The 22,815-nt window shown below is 45.0% G+C and overlaps 2 protein-coding genes across 3 annotated transcripts in view; both read right to left on the reverse strand.

The window, feature by feature from the left end:
- Nucleotides 1-889, reverse strand: part of TULP1 (TUB like protein 1) — a 44,211-nt gene extending 43,322 nt beyond the window's left edge. The window contains exon 1 of the mRNA XM_075910360.2: nt 209-889. Coding sequence (XP_075766475.2) covers nt 209-243 — 35 coding nt within the window. The 5' untranslated portion in view covers nt 244-889. The remainder of the gene's footprint in view (nt 1-208) is intronic.
- Nucleotides 890-1,031: 142 nt separating this feature from the next.
- Nucleotides 1,032-22,815, reverse strand: part of FKBP5 (FKBP prolyl isomerase 5) — a 38,847-nt gene continuing 17,063 nt past the window's right edge. For both annotated transcript variants that reach the window (XM_075910364.2, XM_025181031.3), the window contains 6 exons: nt 13,798-13,954; nt 12,716-12,806; nt 11,391-11,474; nt 8,918-9,103; nt 5,501-5,740; nt 1,032-2,645 (listed from right to left, as the gene is read on the reverse strand). In XM_075910364.2, the coding sequence (XP_075766479.1) occupies nt 2,556-2,645; nt 5,501-5,740; nt 8,918-9,103; nt 11,391-11,474; nt 12,716-12,806; nt 13,798-13,954 (848 nt within the window). In that variant the 3' untranslated portion in view covers nt 1,032-2,555. The remainder of the gene's footprint in view (nt 2,646-5,500; nt 5,741-8,917; nt 9,104-11,390; nt 11,475-12,715; nt 12,807-13,797; nt 13,955-22,815) is intronic.

The following is a 22,815-nucleotide window of genomic DNA, read 5'->3' on the forward strand; positions in this document are numbered from 1 at the left end:
TTGTCTGTGGTCCACCCGGCGTTGGCCACTGTCGGCAGACAGGCTACTGGGCTAGATGGACCTTTGGTCTGACCCAGTACGGCCGTTCTTATGTTCTGTTCTTTAGAGACAATTTGTTTATATTGCTCTTTGTACTAGACATGGAAATGGAAGCACTGCACTTATATATCCCCCTGGATTTACTGTATAACTATACTAGCATATTTACCTGGCGTTGCTTGGGTCAGCTACGGAGGGACTCATGGCAGAGGCTAGGAGTGTGGGGGGCACAGTAGTCAGAGCAGGGGCATGCAGATACAGGGCGGTGCAGGACTCATGGTTGGTGTGAGGAGGGCAGGGGATGTAGGAGGCAGGCTGATCCCTAGGGACAAAACCAGATTCAAATGAGATGACAAGGTCTGATGAACAGAGGTTAGAGGCAGGACATTCAGTGTTCAGACTCAAATGCTACATTGAATCTACTTCGTCGTGCAGAACAAAGATACGATACACTAGAATGGATGGACCCATTCACACTCTGGCAATTCCTGCAAGGGTTAACTAAGACAAAGGACAGATTTTAATCCCTCTGGTTGAGGGGTTGAGGTTAAGCTCCTCCCATTATTTAAGCATCCTGCCTCAGGGCTTCAGATGGTTTTAAAATACAGTCAGACTCCTAACAAAAAAGGGGAAGTGCAAGTAATGATTGAGTCTTCCGCCCTGATGGACTCGCTAGTGCATCAGCCGATTCATTCAAGGGGCTTTTCTATCCTGTTCAGGACAAAAATTCAGACTACTTTTAAATGAGATAGTGTGGGGCTTATGCTTTAAGTTCTGCATTTAACACGGTTCAAATCCATTACAGAGTTACTTTGTTGAAGCAGCTTTCTAACTAGATACAGAATGAGAGGCTGAGAAGTGACAAGAGAGAGCCAGGTGGTTGTTGCAGCATTAAGGAATGCTGGACCATTCATTGTTTTCTAATTTTTTTTTTCAGCATTAAGGAAGAAATAGCTAAATAAAATACTGTATTTGCTAAATGGAAACAAAACTGATAGGAAAAGAAGTTTTATTTTCCAGCTTCAAAAGGGGTTATTACAAACAATGGAGAGTAAATAAAAATTTAAAAGCAGTTTTAAAAAGGTAATGAAAATGTCTCTTTAAAGTAGTCATATGTACTAGACTTCAAAGGAGCCATAATGGTGCAGAAAATGTGTTTTCCCTGTCAGAGCTATAATCCACAATGCATTTCTGTGCTTTGTAGGTTACTGATCAATCAATAGAGCTCTCACCAAAACATCTGTGAGTGTTGGATAAAAGATATTCATTGGGAAGCTATGATTCCTGGTACCACATATGCGCAGTAAGAGACCAAATAACCATTTTGAACCACAACATTTCATCTGCTTTTTTTGCACAACCCCTAATAAGCTGTAAACTCCATTTAAAAAAAAAACCTGTTTGTAGATTGCAGGTTGTAAATTAAGTATCTGAGAACAGCAGCTTCTGAATACAATCTTTTGCACGCCAACAAAATGAAAACTGTGTTTCAACTTTTAAAAAAACGTAAATAAATTAACTCCCAGAATGAAACACTATTTTAAAGCCAAAGAGAGGAGTTATAATGGAAGTGATGGAAAACTTAACTGAAGCAGCACTAGTGGGAGCCACCTGTAACAGTTTCCTAAAAGGAAATGGGAAAGTCATGATGAAATGCAGTAGTTTAATGCCAGTTACTATCATCATACTGGAACATCCCCAGAAGCATGTCCAAGAAACCTCCCGAGAGAAAACCAACCCCCACGAGCTCATCACTGCTGAACATACCCAGTAAGCATTCAGTTAGGGCTGTAACAATAGACAGATTGTTCAGACCCCAGAGAAGTCAGCCTGTGCTACAAAAACCCATTTGAAATCTATACTGGAGTGAGAGAGAAGAAAGAAATTGCAGACGAAGGTCACCTCTCTGCATCTGGCTTTCAAGCCCATAACACTGCGCTACACAGCCCAGGGTACACTGCTCTGAACTTTGTTCTAGTAGGCACAGCGTGACACTTTGCATCCATAGCACTTGAGTCAATTTTTTAAAAAACAACAGTAACAACATAGGCTTGTGTCGTGCTATTGCGGTACAACCAAATGCAATACTGAATTGTACAACGGAGAGCTCCTACATGCCAACTTATGGTTGAGGATACTGGGCATTGTATGGAAAGTTGATATGAACTGAAATGAGCAGGACATGAGCTGCCTCAATAAACCTTCTTAGTGCCAGGGTTTTTGTTTTGTTGTTTTTTGTCATTCCCCCTTTCTTTTTAAAAAACATTTGTTCCACTTGGAGTGGTCCCACCGACCCTTTGCTTCTGCTTCGCTGCTTCGCATGCTCTCAGCAGTAGGGCTGTTGAAACATTTTTGTTTGTGAAGCTGCTGGTTAGGCATTTTGCTTCCACGATCACACAAACTGTAACAAGCTTTACAATAAACACTGTTGAGTCCTGAGTTTTGCAGAAACCTGTTTTGGCACAGGCCAAGTTCATAAGGATCAATTCTCCGCCTTCTCTTCTGTTGTACGGGCCTCAGGCTTTGCCTTCGTTCACTGGAGCTGTGAAACCCTTTTCACACGTGGCTTTCTCTGCGTCTCTCTCCCCCAGGGCTTTGCTGGCCTCCTGTACAATGGCAAGTAAACCACACACGGTTAGTGGAGACACAAGCAGCAGTCCAGGCAAAGTGAGCACGTGCTTTAGTGTCTGTCTTCACGTGCTTTAGTGAGCACAGACAATCCCTGCAACCCATTGTTAAGGAAATCTCTTCCTAATCTTGGCTCTTGCCTATGGTGTACCAATGGGAGTCATATAAAATATATAGCATAAAAATATCATTAGGAAAGCCTATGAGGAGAGGCTGAGGGAGTTGGGTCTGTTTAGTCTGTAGAAGAGAAGAGTGAGGGGGGATTTGATAGCAGCCTTCAACTTCCTGAAGGGGGTTCCAAAGAGGATGGAGAGAGGCTGTTCTCAGTGGTGACAGATGCAGAACAAGGAGCAATGGTCACAAGTTGTGGTTGGAGAGGTCTAGGTTGGACATTAGGAAAAACTATTTCACTAGGAGGGTGGTGAAGCACTGGGATGGGTTCCCTAGGGGGGTAGTGGAGTCTCCATCCCTAGAGGCGTTTACGACTTGGCTTGACAAAGCCCTGGCTGGGTTGATTTAGTTGGGATTGGTCCTGCCTAGGGCAGGGGGCTGGACTTGATGACCTCCTGAGGTCTCTTCCAGCTCTATGGTTCTATGATTCTATGAAAGCCAAAAAGGAATTTGAAGAACAGTGTTAGCCAAAAATTCAAAAAGTAATAGCAAAACGGTGTTTAAGTACATCAGAAGCAGGAAGCCTTCTCAACAAGCAGTGGGGTTCCTGAATGATTGAGATGCCAAAGGAGCACTCAAAGATGGTAAGATCTTTGCAGAAAAACTAAATGAATTATTTGCATTGGTTTTCACAGCTGAGGATGTTAGGGAGGGTAGGGGCTGGCCAGGTAACTTCCCATGGAAGGGTGGAATGTAGAAACAGAATTCCCGCCCAAAGTGGAATCTAGAAAACAATAGGAAGCAGGCAGTTTCTTTGTCTTTGGCTGGTGTGGCACACCCAAGAGGATGAACCAGAGACCTCAGGGAGTGGGGACTTCCCTGGTTTGAAAGCTTAGCTGGAACAAGGACAGCTTGAGGGTGAGTTTGTAATAAGTTTGTACTGAGGTTTTAGTTTCAGAATTAGCTAAGCATTTTCTGTTTTTTAAGTTGGTAATCTATTTACTATCAAACGCAGTGTAAATAATTGTTACCTGGGGGAGCAATCAGTGTGTACATTCCACCTTTCATTGTCAATTCATTAAATAATTTGTCGGGGTTTGATTCCATCTGGGGAGTGGCATCCCACGAAGCTGGGCCCAAATCTGCATTTTCCTCAGACCCAAAGAGTTTTAGTGTCTATATTGCTCCTTGGGGGAGAGGGAGGCGGGAACTGATCTCAGCTCTGCGCCTTGGGTAGAAACGAACCAGATGAGCTGGCCCAGCAGGACATGGTGGTGAAAAGCCCCAGAGAGGCAAGCGGCTTTGTCAGAACTTCAGGGTCTTCTGTGACCTCACCCTGTCACAATGACATTCACCTACATGTGAAATTGTGGAAAGTGGTCGAGAGCCACACTTTTCCATGATATTAATGGAGAAGGTTCGGGGTCTGGGATGGAGGTTGGGTGCAGATGGGAGCTTGGAGTAAGGGATTGGGGTGCAGGAGGGCCTGTAAGGTATGGGAGAGTTTGGATGAAGGAAGTACTTGTGACCTGGGGCACAGGACTCGGGTGTAGGGGCTTGGGTTGTGACCTAGGGGAGAGGATTGGGGGTGCAGAAGTTTGTCTTGTGACCTAGGATAGGAGGGGATTGTGGCGCAGGGTCTGGAAGGGGATATGGGCTCAGGAGGGGAACAGAGGCTTGGGTCATATGGGGTCGGAGGGTAGAAGCGGGGAGAGGGCACACGGTAAGGGGGAGGGAGGCAGGCTCTGGCTGGAAGGCTTACCAGTGAGAATCCTGGCCAGCAGCCCAACACATTTCTCAGGCAGGAGCCTTCCCGCCCCCGCACAGGCTGCATGGCCACGTGCTCCGTGAATGAGAGCCCGAGAGGAGGGGGAATTGGTGCTTCACACGCTGCCTGTTCTTGAAACAGGTAGCTTCCATTGGCCAGAAACCAGCCAATGGGATTGTGCTGGGGATAGGAGTGAGGCTCTAATCCCTCCTCCCCCATGCTCACAGTTTGAGAAACACAAACAGCCAGGTAGCCGCTTTTCTGAGCGGCGTGCAGGGACGGAGCAAGCAGGGGAGTCTGCCGGTGGCCCCCTGCTGCCTCCACAGGCTGGATCCGGTGGCTTGGCAGGCCAGATCCAGCCCACGGAGGGTCTTTTGCCTAGGCCTGCTGTAGCCTCTGTCTGAAGTCACAAGGGAGGGATCACTTGGACCTCTTCTGTTCATTCCCTCTGGGGCACCTGGCATTGGCCACTGTCGGCAGACAGGACGCTGGGCTAGATGCAGATACACTAATTCCATTCCTCTTGGCTAAGGGGGAAGTGGGGCCTGGGCAGCATCCCCAGCCCCATTGCCTTGCCAGCTCCTGGCATTATTTAGGAGAGGAGGTTTTGGGGGCAGGGCAGGAAAAGGCCAGGTGGGGGCAGGGCGTGTGGTGTAATGGAGGTTGTCCTAGACCCCACACCTCCCCCCATAGGGATGGCCATGTCCTTAAGAACCAATACCTGTGATATCAGCCTTAGCTATAAAGAGACACCAAGAATGGACCACAGAGACATATACAGACTCTTTTTCCATTGAGTTGGTCCCTGCTGGAAATGGGTCACACCCCCTTCATGCTCTGCCTGCCAGAATGGTTCTGGCAATATGATCCCTTTCTGCATCACAAAAGTCCATTTCCCTTAAGCCAGCTATCAAGTCCTAAGAGATGTGCTCCACATGTCAACTCAAGGCAAACCTTTGCGTCTCTCTCTGCAAACTTCTTGAACATGTTGGCATATATCCTCCGGTCACGTTCATTGTGCTCCTTCAGCTTCTTCTGGCAGACGGTGATCTGTGACTTAGCAGCTTTGTTCTGCGGATTTACTTCCAGTACTTTTTGAAAGTCACCTTTCGCCAATTCAAATTCATTCATTAGTAATCTGGCTTCACCCCTTCTATAAAAACCCTTCTCGCTGACTTGATCCAATCCCAGTGCCTGTGAACACACATTTCTACATTAGCAAAGCATAAGACAACGTTCAGCATTAGTTACCCTGGCGTTTTTCTTCACCGTACTCCTGTTAACACAAGCAAGAACTTTGCTGGAGGGAATAATGTTAGCAAGTGTGCACGCAGGCACGATTTATAAAACATGTACATGGCCGCAGGTGTCCCCAGGTTTTTGTGCAGAACAGCATGCCAGCAAAAGGCACACAGAACAATTCCATTCCTTGGCCATCTGTTAGATGGCACAACAAAAAGCCTGGTTACACAACAGATGCTACTCCTTGGTAAGATGGAGTGCTTGATTCTGATCTCACACTAGGGTAATGCCACTGAATTTGCTGAAGTTACTCTGTCTCAGAACAGATGAAAGGGATAAGCATTTCCCCCATAACTCAAAACCTTAAGAATGAGTCATTTCTGAGAGAGAGCCCCAGAGCACAGAGTTCATGCAGTCATCTGAGCCTGCTTATTGTGAAGTCCTAAACATTGCTGGTTCCTAATGCTCTGCTAACGTGAATGTGTGTCTCCTTTAGAGGCATTGCACCTTTTAAAGCATCAACATGAAATTGGGATGGCAGGAAAGGCTTGAAATCTCTACAGTGCTCCTAACTTGCCCCTACCCAAAATGGTATTGACCTCCAGTACTGGTTGAAAATCTATATACATATACTGCAACTGAGTAATATTGTACTCGCACCTCCCACCCAAAGTAATACAGTCAGTAAGGGTGTGTCTAGACTACAGGGATTTTTCAAAAAAAAGTGGCTTTTTTTGGAAAAATCTTTACCTGTGCCTAGACTGCTGCCACGTTCTTTTGAAAGTAAATCGAAAGAACGTGGCAGGTTTTTTTTGACTGAGGAAAACCTCATTTTACGAGGAAGAATGCCTTTTTTCGAAAGTGCTCTTTTGAAAAAAGGCGCTATGTAATACAAACTCTGCTTTTTTGAAAGTACTGGTTGTAGTCTAGATGCTCTTTTTCAAAAGATACTTTAGAAGAAGCCTCTTCCGAAAGAGGCTTGCAGTCTAGACGTAGCCTAGGAGACAAACTCACAAATGCAAGAATTCATAGTTAAGTACAAAACCTCTAAACCCAAGCCCAAAGGGGCACATATGGACAATGTTAAAGTGATGTTCTTGGAACCCACTAATTAAAGTTTAATCCTTAAACTTTGTTTTTTCATACTGTGGCAAGATTCTGATCTTGAGTATTATTATACATTATACACCCAAATCTGTGCTTCCCCCAATGTAGAGTTTGGCCCGCTGGTTAGTGTGAGTACATGCATTATTAGTTCATGGAAAGAACATTAGACTCATTTAGAAAAAGGCTTTGTTGCACAAATGTAACATGACTCATGATTATGTGCAGAAGCTGATATTTCAAGGTTTCAACTTTTTAAAAACTTTTTTCCCTAGTTAAAATGACTAACTTATGCTACAGATCAAGTTTGCAAAAGACCTAATCACCAAAGTTTCATATTTTGACTTGCAAGAGCACAAGACAAACCTTGCAACAGTCTAGTTTACACAAACTCCTTTATGGCTGTACTTGCCCAAAATGCTTACATGTCTGCTACAAGGCTGACAACCCAACAGAATGTCATGGATGCCAAGGTCAGCACTTAGCGCATCAATGGGCAACCTAGGCTAGTGAGTGGGCCCTCCTTCTGTCTGTCAACCCTGCAAGTGGGCAACAATACACAACATGTCTCGTGGGCTGCACATCAAATCCCAATAGGCCGCATGTGACCCTCGGGCCGCAAGCTGCCCACCACTTGACCTACGGGCTAGATTCAGATTAGCCAAGTGTGTGGTCAAGAACCCCACTGTAGCATATGGTCTAGCCACATGGATCCAGATACAGGATCTGGCCCTAACAGACAGACAGACACTTTTTTAAAAGGCCAAAAGGCTAAAATTTGAACCCTTGAAGACTGGGGGGAACCACCACCACCATCTGAAATGCCTTTACTCACCCAAACCATCTCTACCACGTGATTACTTTGGATTAATCATATCTTGAACTAATTCTGTGAAGCACTTTATTTTAACAGAGTTTACATGCAAGACACTGTTCAAAATAAAATTATACCAGCATTACAATTAATGAAAATGTCTTTAACATCTTTGGGACCAAACTGCCCCGTGATCAGTGCACATAATTTCCTCACTAGGGTTAACAAGATGTGCAACAGAAAACAAGCAATCACCCACCACTTTTAGAGAATGCAGGAATTTACTTTTAAGCAATTTTTAAAAGTGTTTGTGGTTAAGTAAGAGAAATAATCAAATGTTTGAAATTGACCTGGTTCATATGTTGAAACTTAACTGATTGGTTTCAATGAAAAGTATGTTCAGTGTAACAGCTCCAGTAAGAGCTTCCGTTCAATCATCTGTAACAACATTGCTAGACAGAGCCAGGCTCAGCAATGAAGATTTGTTTGGCTCTACTTTGCACCCTTCCAGAGATATAGGCACTTTGGTATGAATAGGCTGATGAATAGAATGATGGGAGAGATTACAGTAACTCTTCTGTGACATGTTCAACTTTCACTGTCAAATGACGAGTTGCAGAATACTGTTTCAAGAGCAGAATACACACAAGAGTAATTTTATTTAGTCCTAGCACTGGAATTTTGAAGTATATATACATTAATCTATAAAGTTATTAATACTGCAAGTCCACAGCATGTTTCAATTGCTTTTTTTCCTAATTACGAAGATAGTCTGCACGTCCTACATACGCGAAGGCTGGCACATTATAAATAAGAGAGATACAAAGTGCAGTTATTTGGGCTGAGGTTGTTTACTAATTAAACATTAATCAGTTTCTGAATATTTGCAAAGCCATTTCTGCTCTTTATTTTGTAATTGAGAAGATTCTTGTTTGATATCTGCTAATTTTGTTCAAGACATCTTTTAATTTTGTTCGAGTTGTGATGTGTCCAAGATCACATTGCGCATATGTTTCTAAAAATATGCTATTTCTTTACCCCCCCCCTCCAAAAAAAGAACATTCAGTTTTAGTGTTAAACCCTCCTGATTAAATTGACATTGGAGTTTTGAAGTTTCCTCTAGAATGGAAAGTAATTCAGTGCAAGGGAAGAGGAAAGGTAACGGACAGGAAAATCGCCTATTTTAGCCACGCGTTCAGGTGCACCTGTACCTTATCGCAGCATTCAACAGCTTTGATGTATTCCCGCAGCTTCAGGTAGCACATGGCCAGGTTGAGGAAGGCTGCCAGCAAGAAGAATTCAGCTTCTTTAGATTCCCTTTCTGATAAGCCGTACTCCATTTCTAACCAGGACACAATCTTCCCATACTGAATCACTGCCTGCATGTACTTGCCTTCCTGGAATGAAGCGAAGACAAGGCTAAAGGACTGTCATATGGCACACTGAAGCGGCTATGCTTCTGCAACAGTTTTTCAGAAAGTTTAACAATCCAAACAACCTTCAGTCTTTTAAAATTAAAAACAAGGGGGTTGATTTTCAGAGAAGCGGTGCACCCACTCCTCCCGTGGAGATTAACGGGAGCTGCAGTGCTCAGCACCTCTGCAAAGTCAGGCCCTGTTTTCTACTCCCCGCTCCATGAGTGCGAGGAGAAACGCCCACACACCCCTCCGTCCTAGGCTTTCACCTGCCTGAGGAAATGAACTCAGCATTAGCCTGGTCCAAATGGGAGGCAGTGCTTCTCTCCTGTCCTTCCCTTTCAACGGCCAGCTCTTTTCAGGGTTCCAAGGAGACACTCCCCTTGAAGCTAGGATGGCAGACAGGATGCTTGCAAGTCAACACCACCTGATAGGATGCCCACTGTGGGAGTAGAAAAAAATTATGCCCTTTCCCTGCTGGGTAGGCAAAACTAGAATACAACAGGCAGTTTCCAGGGAGCCCAAAAGTCGGGCGTCCCATAGTTCTGATGAGAGACGGATGCCACACTGAACAGAAAACTGCTTTTTCAGAAACACGCTGTAATATGGGGGGAGAAGGACCAATGGCATTCATCCCGTTTCAGAAATTAAGCAAAGCTTCAAAGCTGAAAGTGGAAGGCTGAAAGGCAAGGGTATGAATAGCTTCATTAACTCAAATACAAATCCATCAAAACAGCCAGCTGCATTTAAACAACATGACAAGTAACCAATCATTGTAACTGTACAGATAAAAGATATTGTTATCTGCTGACAGAGCAAAGTCTGGAGACTAAAACATCCTCCTCAAACCCCGTCACCTTGATGGAAGCCATCTGATTTTCAAGGTTAGTGGTATTTTGTTGTGTCCCTGAATTCGACTAATTTTGTTTTATTTACAAAGTGTACAGGATGTATCTTCCTTTCAATCATGCTCTCTACTATTATTAGGAGCTACTGGAATGGTCATATCAGATAAAGCCAATATCGTGTATGACACAGTGGCCAGTACCAGATGCTTCAAAGCACGGGGTGAGAAACCCCGTGGACAGCTTGGAACAACTAACCTATATAGGAATTTTCTTGGTAATTCTTCTCAGCATTGAGCTTATATTCCCTAATGTTGTATGTGGCATAATGTAACTGTGGATCGTCTCACTAGCCATATAAATGTCTAATCCTTTTTGGAATCTTGGTAAACTCTTCACCTTAATATCTTGTGGCAATGAGTTCCACAGATTAAATCTGCACTGTTTAAATTAGCATTATCTATACAAAGTTTGGAAGTCATAAGGCTATTCCACACAGTGCCCAGAAAGGCGACAGCAGTGTTAAATGAAGAGGCCTTTTCTTAGCGGTACCTCCTTATTCAGCAAGAACAACATATCAGGCAAGAACAGTCGAATGCCAAACTGCCGTCCTACCTTGCAGCTCCTTCCTCAGGCTTCTGTGCTACTCCAAGCTTGGCAGGTGAAGTTTGCAACAGACCATATTGGTCACTTGAAGAGAAGAGAAGGTAGGAAAGGGGCAATATTTGCCTTGCTGGGGCTAAAATGGTTTGGGAGGGACAAACTGTGACACTTTATGCCTGGGCAGAGATGTTCTAGAGCTCGTCTACACAGCAGGGCAAAAGTCAAATTAAGCTATGCAGCTTCAGCTATGTCAATTATGGAGCTGAAGTCGAACTAGCTTAATTTGGCTTTTGGTGCTGTCTACACAGAAGGACGTCTAAGGAAGAACACTCTTCTTCCGACTTCCCTTACTCCTCATAAGTTCTCCAGCTCGATCTTATTTCAAAATAATGGCTTGCTGTGTGGATGTGCTCCTTGTTATTTCGGAATAACTGGCATTATTCCAAAATAATGCTGCTGTGTAGACATAGCCTTAGAGAGCAGCAAGCTCAAGTGTGAATTTCCAGCACGTCAGCTACCTCGCATTTATAGCCCAAGTGAACACTGTTCCCATGGCCAGTTTAGTTTGTTCACTTGAAAGCACATTAAGCTCAAGTGCACAACGGTGCCTTCCATGAGCTCCGAGAGTATCCGGATGGGATTCAGCACACAGTAGTTTGTGTGCTCTCAAGTCAAACCCCAGCTTGCTAAGCATGAACTTCCCGCAATGACAAGCCCTTCGATTGTTTCTCTGATGGGTCCACCAGCAATTTAAGACAATGTTAGACTGGAAGCCCAGTTTCATTTCTTGGCGACCCAGTTTCTACTAAGTCTTTACAAACCTTGAAATACACTGTCCCTTTCTCTTTGACAATGGCAGCCTGCTCAAGTTTCTCTTTGGTGTCCATCTCCCAGGATTCTTTGGCCTGCGTGCAAACATTTATAACAATTGTTAGAAGAGGAGACAGAAAACAATATCAGCTGGCGTTCCTGACTTCTAGGACGGCTCCTTATCCCAACCTGTTTGTCACGTTGTTGTCGCCGTATTGGTCTCAGGATATTAGACAGCCAAGGTGGGTGAGGTCATAGCTTTTATTGGACCAGCTTCTGGTGATGAAAGAGACAAGCTTTCGATCTACATAGGTGACCTGAAGATCGCTGTGTAGCTTGAAAACTTGTCTTTTACCATCAGAATAAAATAAAAGGTCTCACCTCACCTGGCCTCTCCTTATCCCAACAACAGAAACTGACTTCTAGCCACCCAGATTTCAAGCCATGCTGGTTTCAAGCCACACCACAATCATCAACTCTATGCCTTGCCAATGCTCTCTTGTTATCCGAAGGCGTTTGTTCTCTGGTACCATGAGGAAGCCACTGAAGGCAGTGGGGAGGAGTGGCTTACCAGAGCAACTAATCTGTAATCAATCAACCCTTGATCTGTCCATTAGACACATTCAGCTTCAGGAATTACAGAGGCAAGCAAGTCAAAACAAGCAGTCGCTGCCGTAACCTGAGACTCGAATCCTTCATGGCAAGTGGGCAGAGAGGGTTAGGGTTTCAGAGGACTGGTCCTTTGGAACCCCATGTGCTCCAAAATGCCATTCAAGACATACACCAGACCGCATCAGATGGGTGGGTGAAGTATCTCCAAAGGGAGAAGAGAAATTCTGTCCTCCTGCCTATTAAGAAATGAGGGAAGCCAGGCACAGATTCCTTCCTCCAACAAACATGCCCCAGGACACAGCCTGGCAGCATCTGCTCCGCCCCATGTACATCTAGTTCTTCAACAGCACTGTACAAACACGGGCGGGTTTTCCAGCCTCCCGAAGAGGGCACAGCTTGTTCAGCAGCACAGCCCTGCCCTCCTTTCAAAGTAGTTTGGCAGGACATGAACTTTTTGTCTGCAGCCCAGGAAAAAAAAAAAAAGTACAAAGGGAACAGGCCTAGGAACAAATAAAGGAACAAGTCTTGAACCGCATCCAAAAACATAAAACAAATCAACATAAGAGAACAAAATAAGAACACTGAGATCTTTCTTGACGTATCTGCTTTACCCGGGCTGCGTTACAGCCCCACCAAAGACGAAGTGTTAAATGCTTTCAATGCAGAACGGCTTCCTGTAGTCCTTGAAAGTGTGTGTGTCTGCTGAGAGAAATTCTATTCTCACCTTTTCAAAGCTTTTAAGTGTAACTTCATACACAAGCTCAGCATTTGCCTCGATGCCAAATTTAGGCTTCCCTGACTCGCCAAACCCATATCTGAAACACAGCATAAAAATAAAGCATCAGAGGAAAGGGTGTGCGATCAGGCACTTCTATTCAATAGTCTGAATATTCACGCATGCACAGAGCTACAAGTGGAGAGCTACACACCAGACCCTAGAGACAAGCCAGATGTGTAGGAGACTATGCCAAGTTTCTCATCGGTGGCATTGTTTTTTTTAGAAATGGGACTGGATTCAACACTATTCCCCTGGCATTCGGATGGGATGCATCACCCATACTCTCAGGAATTATTAATCCCACAAGCTCTGCAGCTCTGCTATGAAATGTGTTTCCATTTTTTTTCCAATATCACCCTTCAAAGGCAGTGCTTTTTTTCTTGTGCCCCAGAAAGCAGGCTAACGTTAAGCCCCTAACACACACACACATGCAACTGACCCTACACACCAGAGTTTGGTATTTTGGCCTAGAGCCCATTCCAACCCTCACTCAATGTTTAAACATGTCGGGATAGGACGATTTTATTCCATAGGAACAAAATGAAAATATGCTAGAGAACAGGATGCTTTGGAGGCCTGTGGATATTCCCATCCACTACACGTGACTTAGGTCTGCGTAACATGTGCATGGCTGTACCAAACCAAGCAGTGGATTGCTCTGATAGCGATGGATTCATTTCTTTCAATAATTCAGATACAAATATCTGAACAAGAGCACTCGCTCACAACCCTTTTCTCCTTGTTAACTGTGTTTGTGACAGATTTTATGAATACTATGCAGAAAGCCAAATTAGATGCAATTATATATTCAACAGATAGCTAAGCCACCAGATTTTTGCACAGATACAACAATGTTCTTGTCAAACTTCCCAGAAAGTTTGTAGGTCTGAGTGGCTCCTAAGAGATCCTAGGAGTGGGAATTTGCAGGAAAGATCCTCTGTAACATTTCATTTTCAGTAACAGCCTGCTACTGAAGTTGTCTGCAAGATGTTCAGAGAGATGCTCCCCCAGAGCAAAGAGTTTCTCACCGTGGTCCAAGGTACAAGATACAGTGTTCTTCTCTCTGCATTTTCTCTAGAGCTTTGTCAATTCCAATTGGAATGTCATGATCTTCTCCTTCTCCAACAACAAATGTCACATCTCTGCAGTCAAATATTCTGCCACCATAAAATCCTTCCAGGTGGACTGCAGGAAAGCAAAACAGTATAAGAGATGCAAGGAAAAAACGGCCAGAAAAGTTTCACTGGGCCAAAAGACTTGCACAGTTAAAGACTTTCTGTTTTGCTACCACTGTGACAGTCCTATAACCCGACACAGCAATTCAGTGTCAGATACAGCGAGTTCTCTACATTCCTCTTTGAATTTGGGAAGTAAGGCAGCCTTAAGAACCTGCAAGTGCATTTTGTCTCTAGACATCTGGATTCTATCAAGTTGAGAAAACTAGTCTGATGGTCTTGATCTAGTTCCCACCAGCAATCTTTGATCAGATCTATAACTGGGGTGTACTGCAGAATGGTGCAGAAAAGCCAGTCCATCAGTCTGTGCTCGACTTAACTGTATACATCATGATTAGCCCATCCCGGAGGCAAGGACCTGAAAACTAGCAGCGTTGGAGAACTCTGTTCTTGAATCCCAGAACATGCACCTTCTGTCCAAGGTTAAGACCTCAGATAAGCAAGACAATGACCAACACATTCCTCTTGTCTTAAACTATTCCGGGCAGACTTACTGGAATTGGAAATGGACACAGCCTCTTACACTGCACTTACAATCCCACTACGGAGCCCTGTAATCGTGCCCTATGCTTTACACAGTAAGACCCTTGCCCCTAAAAGCTTGACATACAAGATTAACATTTTCTTAATCTTCAAGGGATAACCCAGTTCTCATTTGAGACAAATACACTCACAGGTGACAACAGGCACATGGCTTCTGGCTAGAGCTAAGAATCCTCTCTCTAGCTTCCAACTTTGTTTATACAAAAAGTGAAACCTCTTGTAAGTAGCCACCAAACTGTCTTAACAGTTTACTGCCTACCACCAAGGCAGTCTTGTAAACAGTTACCACAACGCTGCTAAAAACCACGGTGATTATGCAGAGTCCACTTAAGACAAGGGGTTGCCTACTAGTGGTCAGGGACTTTGTGCAAATTTCACTACAATCTGGGGAAACAAGTGTTTTTGATCTTTTGCAATATAATGTTTAAAATTATTTCTTGTGAAAGTATCTTTAAAATTTGAGGGGAAAGCTGTCCGTAACCCATAGCTACAGAATGCTACAGAATCTATACTCTTTAAAACTCATGTGCTCTGTGCTCTCAAAAAGGTACCAAAACCCACAACATCCCATGTGTGTTCAAATAAAAGTTGCCAAGAATTGTTAAATTCAGAGACTCCAAGAACCACATTTGTTTAGACTGGGTTTCAACTTGCATATTCTCAACAAAGAGAATTATGCCTACTCACTCGGGTGAGGGTGCTTTAGAATCGTTCAGGGATATATTCTTTTATTCCAGTGGCAGATTTAGGTTTGGTCTACACTGCCAGCTTTTGCCGGCAGAGAGTATGCAAATAAAGCACCGATTAGCATTTTCACACTTCATTTGCATAATCTAGTCGAGCAGTTTTTGTGCAAAAACAAGCAATGTGGACATTTCCTTTTTGCGCAAGATCCCGGGAGAGGGATAAGGATCTTGCGCAAAAAGGGGGGTTTGCGCAAAAAAGAAATGTCTACACTGCTTGTTTTTACGCAAAAAGCCCTTGCACAAAAATGGCTCAAATAGATTATGCAAATGAAGTGTGAAAATGCTAATCAGCACTTAATTTGCATATTCTTGGCCAGCAAAAGCCGGCAGTGTAGACGTAGCTCCAGAGTTAGTGGGGCCGTGTGCTCAGCTTCATTTTTGGGGCCCGCCTGGACCCAGCCAAGAAAACGAACATTCACTCTTCCTGCCTCTCCTATTTTTCATTCTTTTTTCTTCATCCTCCTATATAATAAGTAATAAGAAGTAAATGAAATTAAAGTGAGGTACCTTGATTGGTTTTGTAGTCTAACTTTTTTTCACAGATCATTTGAAAATTGCTGAGGGTCTTGGTGGACCACTGAATGATCTTTCCAATACTGTTTGCATCATTAGCTGCCATTGAAAAGTGCTTTGGATAAGAGCGTTTTATAAAAAAACCCATAATAACCTTTCCTCAGTCCACCTGAATGGAGTTCTCGAAGCACAGTTTGAGAACTTCTGGTCTAGACAAGAGCTTATATTTGCATTAAGCCAACATGAAAAATGTGTAAAAATAAAATGCATAGATGATGCATGAATGGAAAAAATAAAAGCTAACTTCCTCTGAAGAAACTTATTTAATCTTAAATCTTGCTGGGTTTTTTTTCTTCTTTCTGCACTTTTTTTTTTTACGAAATTGTCAATTAAGTCATGGTAACTAATATTTTGTAAAGAGGCACTTTCAATGGTCAGTATTGTTGAACTTGTCAAATGTTCCTCTCTGCTCTCCTGCTCCCCCCCACTGCCCTTTCTGCAGAGAGACTGCCCACGCAGTGGGGCCACCCTGAGCGGGATAAGGATGTTAAAATGCAGTTAATTGACTAGTCAACTAAATTTCCATCGACTAGTCGATAGGCACTTCTGCATTCTTCCTCTGAAATGTATAAAAGCCCCCACTGGCGTACAGCCCGAGGCCATCGGGAATTCCCATTGACTCCGGGCTGCATGTAGGTGCCCAGGGCTGGCCCACAACATTTTGGCACCTGAGGCGGGGAGCTCAAATGATGCCCCCACGTCCCCTCGCTTGGGCCAAAACTTTGAAAGGTCTCAATTCTGCCTTCTTCCTGTTCTACTCCTCTCATGGTACTGCTCTGCTACCTACATATGCACCAGCAGCAGACACAATTTTCTACACACTGGGTCCTAGTGGCGCCCCCCCCCCCCACAATCTGGCACCTGAGGTGGCTGCCTCAGTTCGCCTCATGGTAAGGCCAGCCCTGGGGATGCCTTCTTTGAAATGCACAAGAGTCCCCAGCATGGGCTCTTGTGCATTTCAAAGCCATGGAGCCTGGGATCAGCAGGAGACTCAGAGTGCCCCGCTGACCCTGGGCTCCATGCTATGCTGCATGCCACTAGGAGCCCGGGGTCAGTGGAGGACTCCCCAGCTGACCCCGGGCTCCCTGCAGCTGCTCCTTTGAATCGGGCGCCTTTGAATCTGCAGGATCAGCTGTTTGGCAGCTGTCTCTTTAAACCACGCATCCGCGCGATTGAAAGGAGCAGCTGCGGGGAGCCTGGGGTCAGCTGGGGACTACCTAGCTGACCCCAAGCTTCCCGGGAAATGCCTCAGGAACCCTGGGATCAACTGGGGAGTCCCCCACCGACCCTGGGCTCCATGGCTTTGAAATGCACAAGAGCTCCTGCTGGGCACTCTTGTGCATTTCAAAGAAGGCACCCACGTGCAGCCCTGAGTCAGCAGGACTTCCCGCTGGCCCCAGGCTGTGTGAGAAGTTCCGTATTCCTCCTTTGAAATGTACAAGAGCCCCAGACTAGTCAACTAGACAAAAAACTATCCGATAAGCAAACATCCTTAGCGCAGGAGTGGGGGGTTGCCAGACCCAGTGCTGGACTGCTCAACCTGTGGGACCCATGTCATTGGGGGGGCCCTGTGCTAGGGTACAGTATGTTTCATTGTAAATCCACCCCTGTTTTATTCTGTCTTCATGGAGCAATACAGCCTGCACGGAGATATGCAACACAGCTCAGCTCATCCCATCCCTGCTTATGTAAAATCTATTCAGCTACAGACCATGTAGATCAGATTTCTGGGTGTGAGGAGTTTCGATGCTCCCCTCTGTCCTGCCCAGAAGCACTACATACCATGGCAATGGAAAGGAACTAAAGATGTATTTTCCTTGAATACCCTGCCTCTTGAGAGAATTCAACAGGTAGCATGTCCACGGTTTCACTCCGCCAGCCTTAGACAGACATGATGTGAAGACAAAATCCGTTCTGCAGACCCAGGTATAATTTCTGTTCTGTGCTAACTGGTGCTAAGCTACTCACTTTTTGGAAAACTATTGATTTAGGGAGTTTTAACAGCTTAACAAACCCTTAGCCTTTAAATATTGGCCCAAACAACCATCATTACTACAACTCTGAGCTTCAATTCAGACAGACATATGCGAATGTAATCATCAGGTCTCTCTCTATCCAAACATAGTAGAGTGAGCATCTTCACACGACCCACAACATATGCTTCTACACATTTTATTAAAATTGAATGAAATCTCTGATCACACATATTTAACAAATCAGGCATGCCTAACAAATGCAAATATTCAAAGAAGTTGGACACGTGTGATTTTTTTTTTGCTAAGGATATGTAATTGGTTCATTAATTTTTCCATAACCACCTCCCATTTTTTTCACCGTTCCTCTACAGAGGGACTTTTTTTTTCTGTGAGAGGCCAAGCAGCTCCCAGCAGATGAAAAAGTGATTCTTATTTCCTTAGTCCCGAGCCATTTGATAATAAAATACCCAACCATTTGTGATATTTGGTTTCAAGTCATCCCAATACTCTAGCTGGACATGTCCACCATATATGTATAGAATCTCCTCTCTCTCAGTTTCTCCCACTTTTATCCCAGTTCAATATATTTTAAATAATTTGTGCGTCTGTCTGTCCTTTCATCCGTATGTGAGTCCACTTGAGCAAGAACTCCTAAACAGTAAGAGTTAGAACCACCAAATTTGCTATGCAGCTTCCTCTTATAACTTAAAGCAAGGTCAGGGGTTGGTTGTGCCAAGACAATGGATGTGCCTGGAATGGGATTGTTTCTCAGTAAATGGATAGGGAGGCGTGTGGTAGTGGGGACAGTTATACTCATGAACAGGGCTTGACAATTAGTGCCCGTGGCAAGTAGATTACAAGCTGGCACAGCCGTGCAGCGGGGTAAACGCATGCGCAGGGTGCCAAACTACACGGCTGGCGAGCGGGGTTCATGAATGACCACAGGGGGGCCGCAAGCACCCCAGCCCCAGGGAGCAGCCACTGGCCAGCAGCCACAGTCCTGTAGTCCCCGCCTGTCCCTGAGAAGCAACTGCCCCCCTCCCCAGTCTGGCCCACAGGGAGAAGCCAATGGGAGGCTTGCGCAGTCCCCGCCACCCCGAGGAGAAGCTGGCAGGCAGCGTGACCACTGCCACCTGGCGCTGGCCCCAGACGCAGGCAACAATGGGTAAGTCTTCTAGTCATGCCTGTATTTTTAAGTGTATGATCTGAGATATCATTGAAACAGAAGCTTACAGAAATTTTCTTTTATCACACTACAGATCGAGGTTGCTTGTCCCCTTTTCCAGGTCAAATCCCTTTCTCTGGGACAATCTGTCTATCCAGATGCTTTCCCCAGTCTGGACTTTTATATTTTTTGGCATAGGATAAGTTGCCTGTGAAGACTGGTAGAATTAGTTACTTTTTTTTTTTTTTAAATTGACCGGTCACCATCTTGTCAACTGAAAGTTAACTTTCCAAGGAAGTAGTTTTTCTACAGAAAGCATGCAGCCTGCGGCCCATTTATTTGCAGCCTGTGTGCAGTTTGGGTTTACATGGGGATCAATGCACGGACTGCAGGAAGAAGCCAAAACAAAAAGTAGTCAATATAACGGTCTTCTGTTGATATGCGTTTTAATAGTTAACTTCCTGGACTGTCATTGCTCATTAAACGTGCTGTCATAGGGGTGGAAATCGGGTATATATTGCATTTTATTAATATCAGCAGAACTGACTGAAACAGGGCCTGTGTGTTGTGTAGTTTTGCCTTAATCTTTGTATTCATGCCCGTTAGTGTAAAAGAAGCTATTTGAATATTTTTGCATGTATATGCAACCCCACTTAAGTTGCGACCCTCAACATGTCCTGTGAGTATTTTTGTAACTCCCGGGGTTTCCAAAGTTGAGTAGCCCTGCAATATGGACTAAGACACTAGAGGAGGTAAGGAACAGAGCAGACTCCCCAGTGCAACTTGAAGGAGAATCCATTTCAATGTCGGAGGCTGACAAAACAAATGGGGATAACAGGGACATAAAGGAAGAACTACCGATATCTTTTGTAGAGAGCTGGCAAAGCTGACGGGAATCACCCCAGTTCTGCACAGAGCAGGTAAACATTGTGAGGAGGCAGACTAATCTTTGGGCACGGGGTGAATCTTGTTGGTGCTATCGCTGACTCTGAACTGTAGTGTGGTTTGGGAAGACTCCAGCCCGCAAGATGGATGACTAATCTGCTTTCCATGTAATCACAAATTTACAATATTCAGTCATGAGGGAGAGAGACATCTTTTATCACCTTGACAAACCCACATATCAGCACTGACGCTGCGCCTGGAATACTGCAGAGAAGGATGGGGATTTTGGTGACAGAATCCCGGGCTAAATGGACCTTTGGTCTGGCCCAGTATGTCTGTTCTCACTAGAAGATTTACCCAGCATTGCTCAGGTCCTTAACTCAATGTTTTGTTTATAGATGCATTGGTCATCTATAGCTAACAATTATAACAGCAAAGCCAGTGGATGGCTGGTCACTGAACTAGAAACCACAGAGTGAGACATTTTGTCCAACTGGTAACAGAGGTTCTATGACAATCAGAGTCCAGATACACCAAGGGGAGAATGTAAGCTTTAGCCCCTCACACACCCCCCAAATGAGCAGCTGAACCAACTGACTGTAAGCTATATTTTATGAAAGCTTGTAATGTTCTGAACTGGATGGTCATTATGAGATAAAGACTGTGGTTATCAATGTACGTACTTGTGTATTTACAAAAGTCTGCGTATAATTTGTGTTGAAATATTCTGCTATCCCTCACAGCAGGGCAGGAAGCAGTTAAGTGCGGATGGGATCCTCCCACACCAGATGTTTATGCAAAACCAGTTCCAAGAAATGACTGTGCAGCCTAGGAAAGGACAATGGTGGACCAACGGGAGTTAATGGGAAAACACTGAGACCTCTCCAGCTATCAAGTCTTGAGGAGGATTTTCCTCTGCTCTGAATAAACACGAAACACCATGGACAGAGCGGAAAAAGCCTTTTAAAAATCAGGCTTGTGTCTGAGGTTTGGCATGCAGAACCTGAGGGGCAGTCTTGAAAGTGGGAGGCTGTCTGTATATGCCAAGTTACGCGGGAAAGGGCTCCCAGGCAATAGGTAACTTGCATTAGAGAAGGGATTTGATTTAATACAAAGTGGAAAGCCTAAGGTGGCGTATTTCTGTTCATTTTCTGTGCAACTTGCATCTATCTGCTGCTCTCTCTCACAATTTCATTTTTCAATCTGGGGGTTTTCCATTAACTAAACTTTGTATTTGTTTTTAACCCAACCAGGTCCCTGGTGAGCAGCTCCATGGAGCACACATCCGTAATGAAGCTGCCAGGATGGCTGGTTTCACTCACCCCTTCGTTTGGGGGTCACAATGAGAGAGGAAAAGTCCAAGTGTCTGGTACTTAAGGAGGAGTGGCTGGAAGGCCCAATTTTGAGAGGCTCAGGATTGGGTGGCTGCAGGTATTATCCTGCAAAGAGTAACAAGGCTGGTAGAAGCTCGGGCAAGACCTTGTGGGAAAACTATGTGGGTGTCAAGAACCTGATCGAAAGCTGCACAGCGTATCGGCACCCCCAGTTATCAGTCAGGCAATGACAGCTCCCCACTGCTGTGAGCAGCTCCCCGAACATCACAGTTCCCTACACCACAAGACAGAGCCACAGAAAAGCCATTGATTTTTGGCTTACCCTCTGTAGCACAAGGTTCCCTATATGAATGATATGAAAAGGCACCAAAAGAGAGAGGAGAGCTAGTCATGAGGTTTTCGATGAAATGTTTCTGTAGGAAAATACCAATTCCTTGAAATGAAAACTCTTGGTGCAAACCTATCAGTTCTGATGAAATGTTAGTTGGGAAAGTTTCTGGGTCCAAAACCAAGAGTACACAAGACAGGAACACACACAGAATAGCCAGCTGCCCAGAAGTCAGAGTATTCACCTTAGATGTGGGAAGCCCAGAGTCACGTCCCTGCTCCAAATCTTCCCCCCTCCCAGACCTTTTTTTCACATAAGAGTTCAAAGGGTCTGTGGGGAACACAAACAGATTTCAAAGCCTCCATTTTATGTGAAAAGAAACCTTTGTTATCCCACCCAGAACTACTGAAAAACTCGCCGGTTCTAGTCCTGACCTACACAAGGCCATGAGGGCAGGGGACTGGACTCGATGACCTCTCAAGGTCCCTTCCAGTTCTAGTATTCTATGATTCTAAACTCTTCCGCTACCTCCAAGTCACCTTGGTTTTCTGCTTTCAAAAGAACACCTCACACTCCCACATCAATTCTCTGTGTACAATCTGAAAACAAGTAACCTGAGTACCTTACACTATCACGTAAAGCCTCCTTCCTCTTTTGGCTGTGGCACAGAGATCTGGCCTGCCATGGCCTGTAAACATCGAGTACAATAATTCGGCTATCCAGAAACCAGCAGGAATCACTGTTACGGACTCAGCACAAACATCAGCGTAAGGAAATTGTATGGAGGGTCATGAATGCTCACAAAATTGGGGTTGAGGTGTGGGAGGGGGTGAGGGCTCTGGCTGGGGATGCATGCTCTGGAGTGGGAGTGCAGGCTCTGGGGTGTGACCGGAAATGAGGAGTTTGGGGTGCAGGAGGGAGCTCTGGACTGGGGCAGGGGGCATGGGCTGGGGCCTGGGATGAGGGTTTTGGGGTGCAGGAAGGGGCTCTGGGCTGGGACTGAGGGGTTCAGTGGGTAGGACAGTGATCAGGGGTGGGACTGGGAGCTGGGGCATGAGGGAGGTGGGGTTTAGGGCTGCAGGCTCTGGGCTGCACTTATCTTCTCAAGCAGCTCCCAGAAGCTGTGGCATGCCTGCCTTCCAGCTGGATCCTATGCAGAGATGCAGCCAGGTGGCTCTGTGTGCTGCCTCATACCTGGTCACCAGGCACCATCCCTACAGCTCCTATTGGCCACAATTCCCAGCCAATAGGAGCTGCGGGG

This window comes from Pelodiscus sinensis, chromosome 27 (genome assembly GCF_052426305.1).
Source record: "Pelodiscus sinensis isolate ZL-2025 chromosome 27, ASM5242630v1, whole genome shotgun sequence".
Lineage (NCBI taxonomy): Eukaryota > Metazoa > Chordata > Testudines > Trionychidae > Pelodiscus > Pelodiscus sinensis.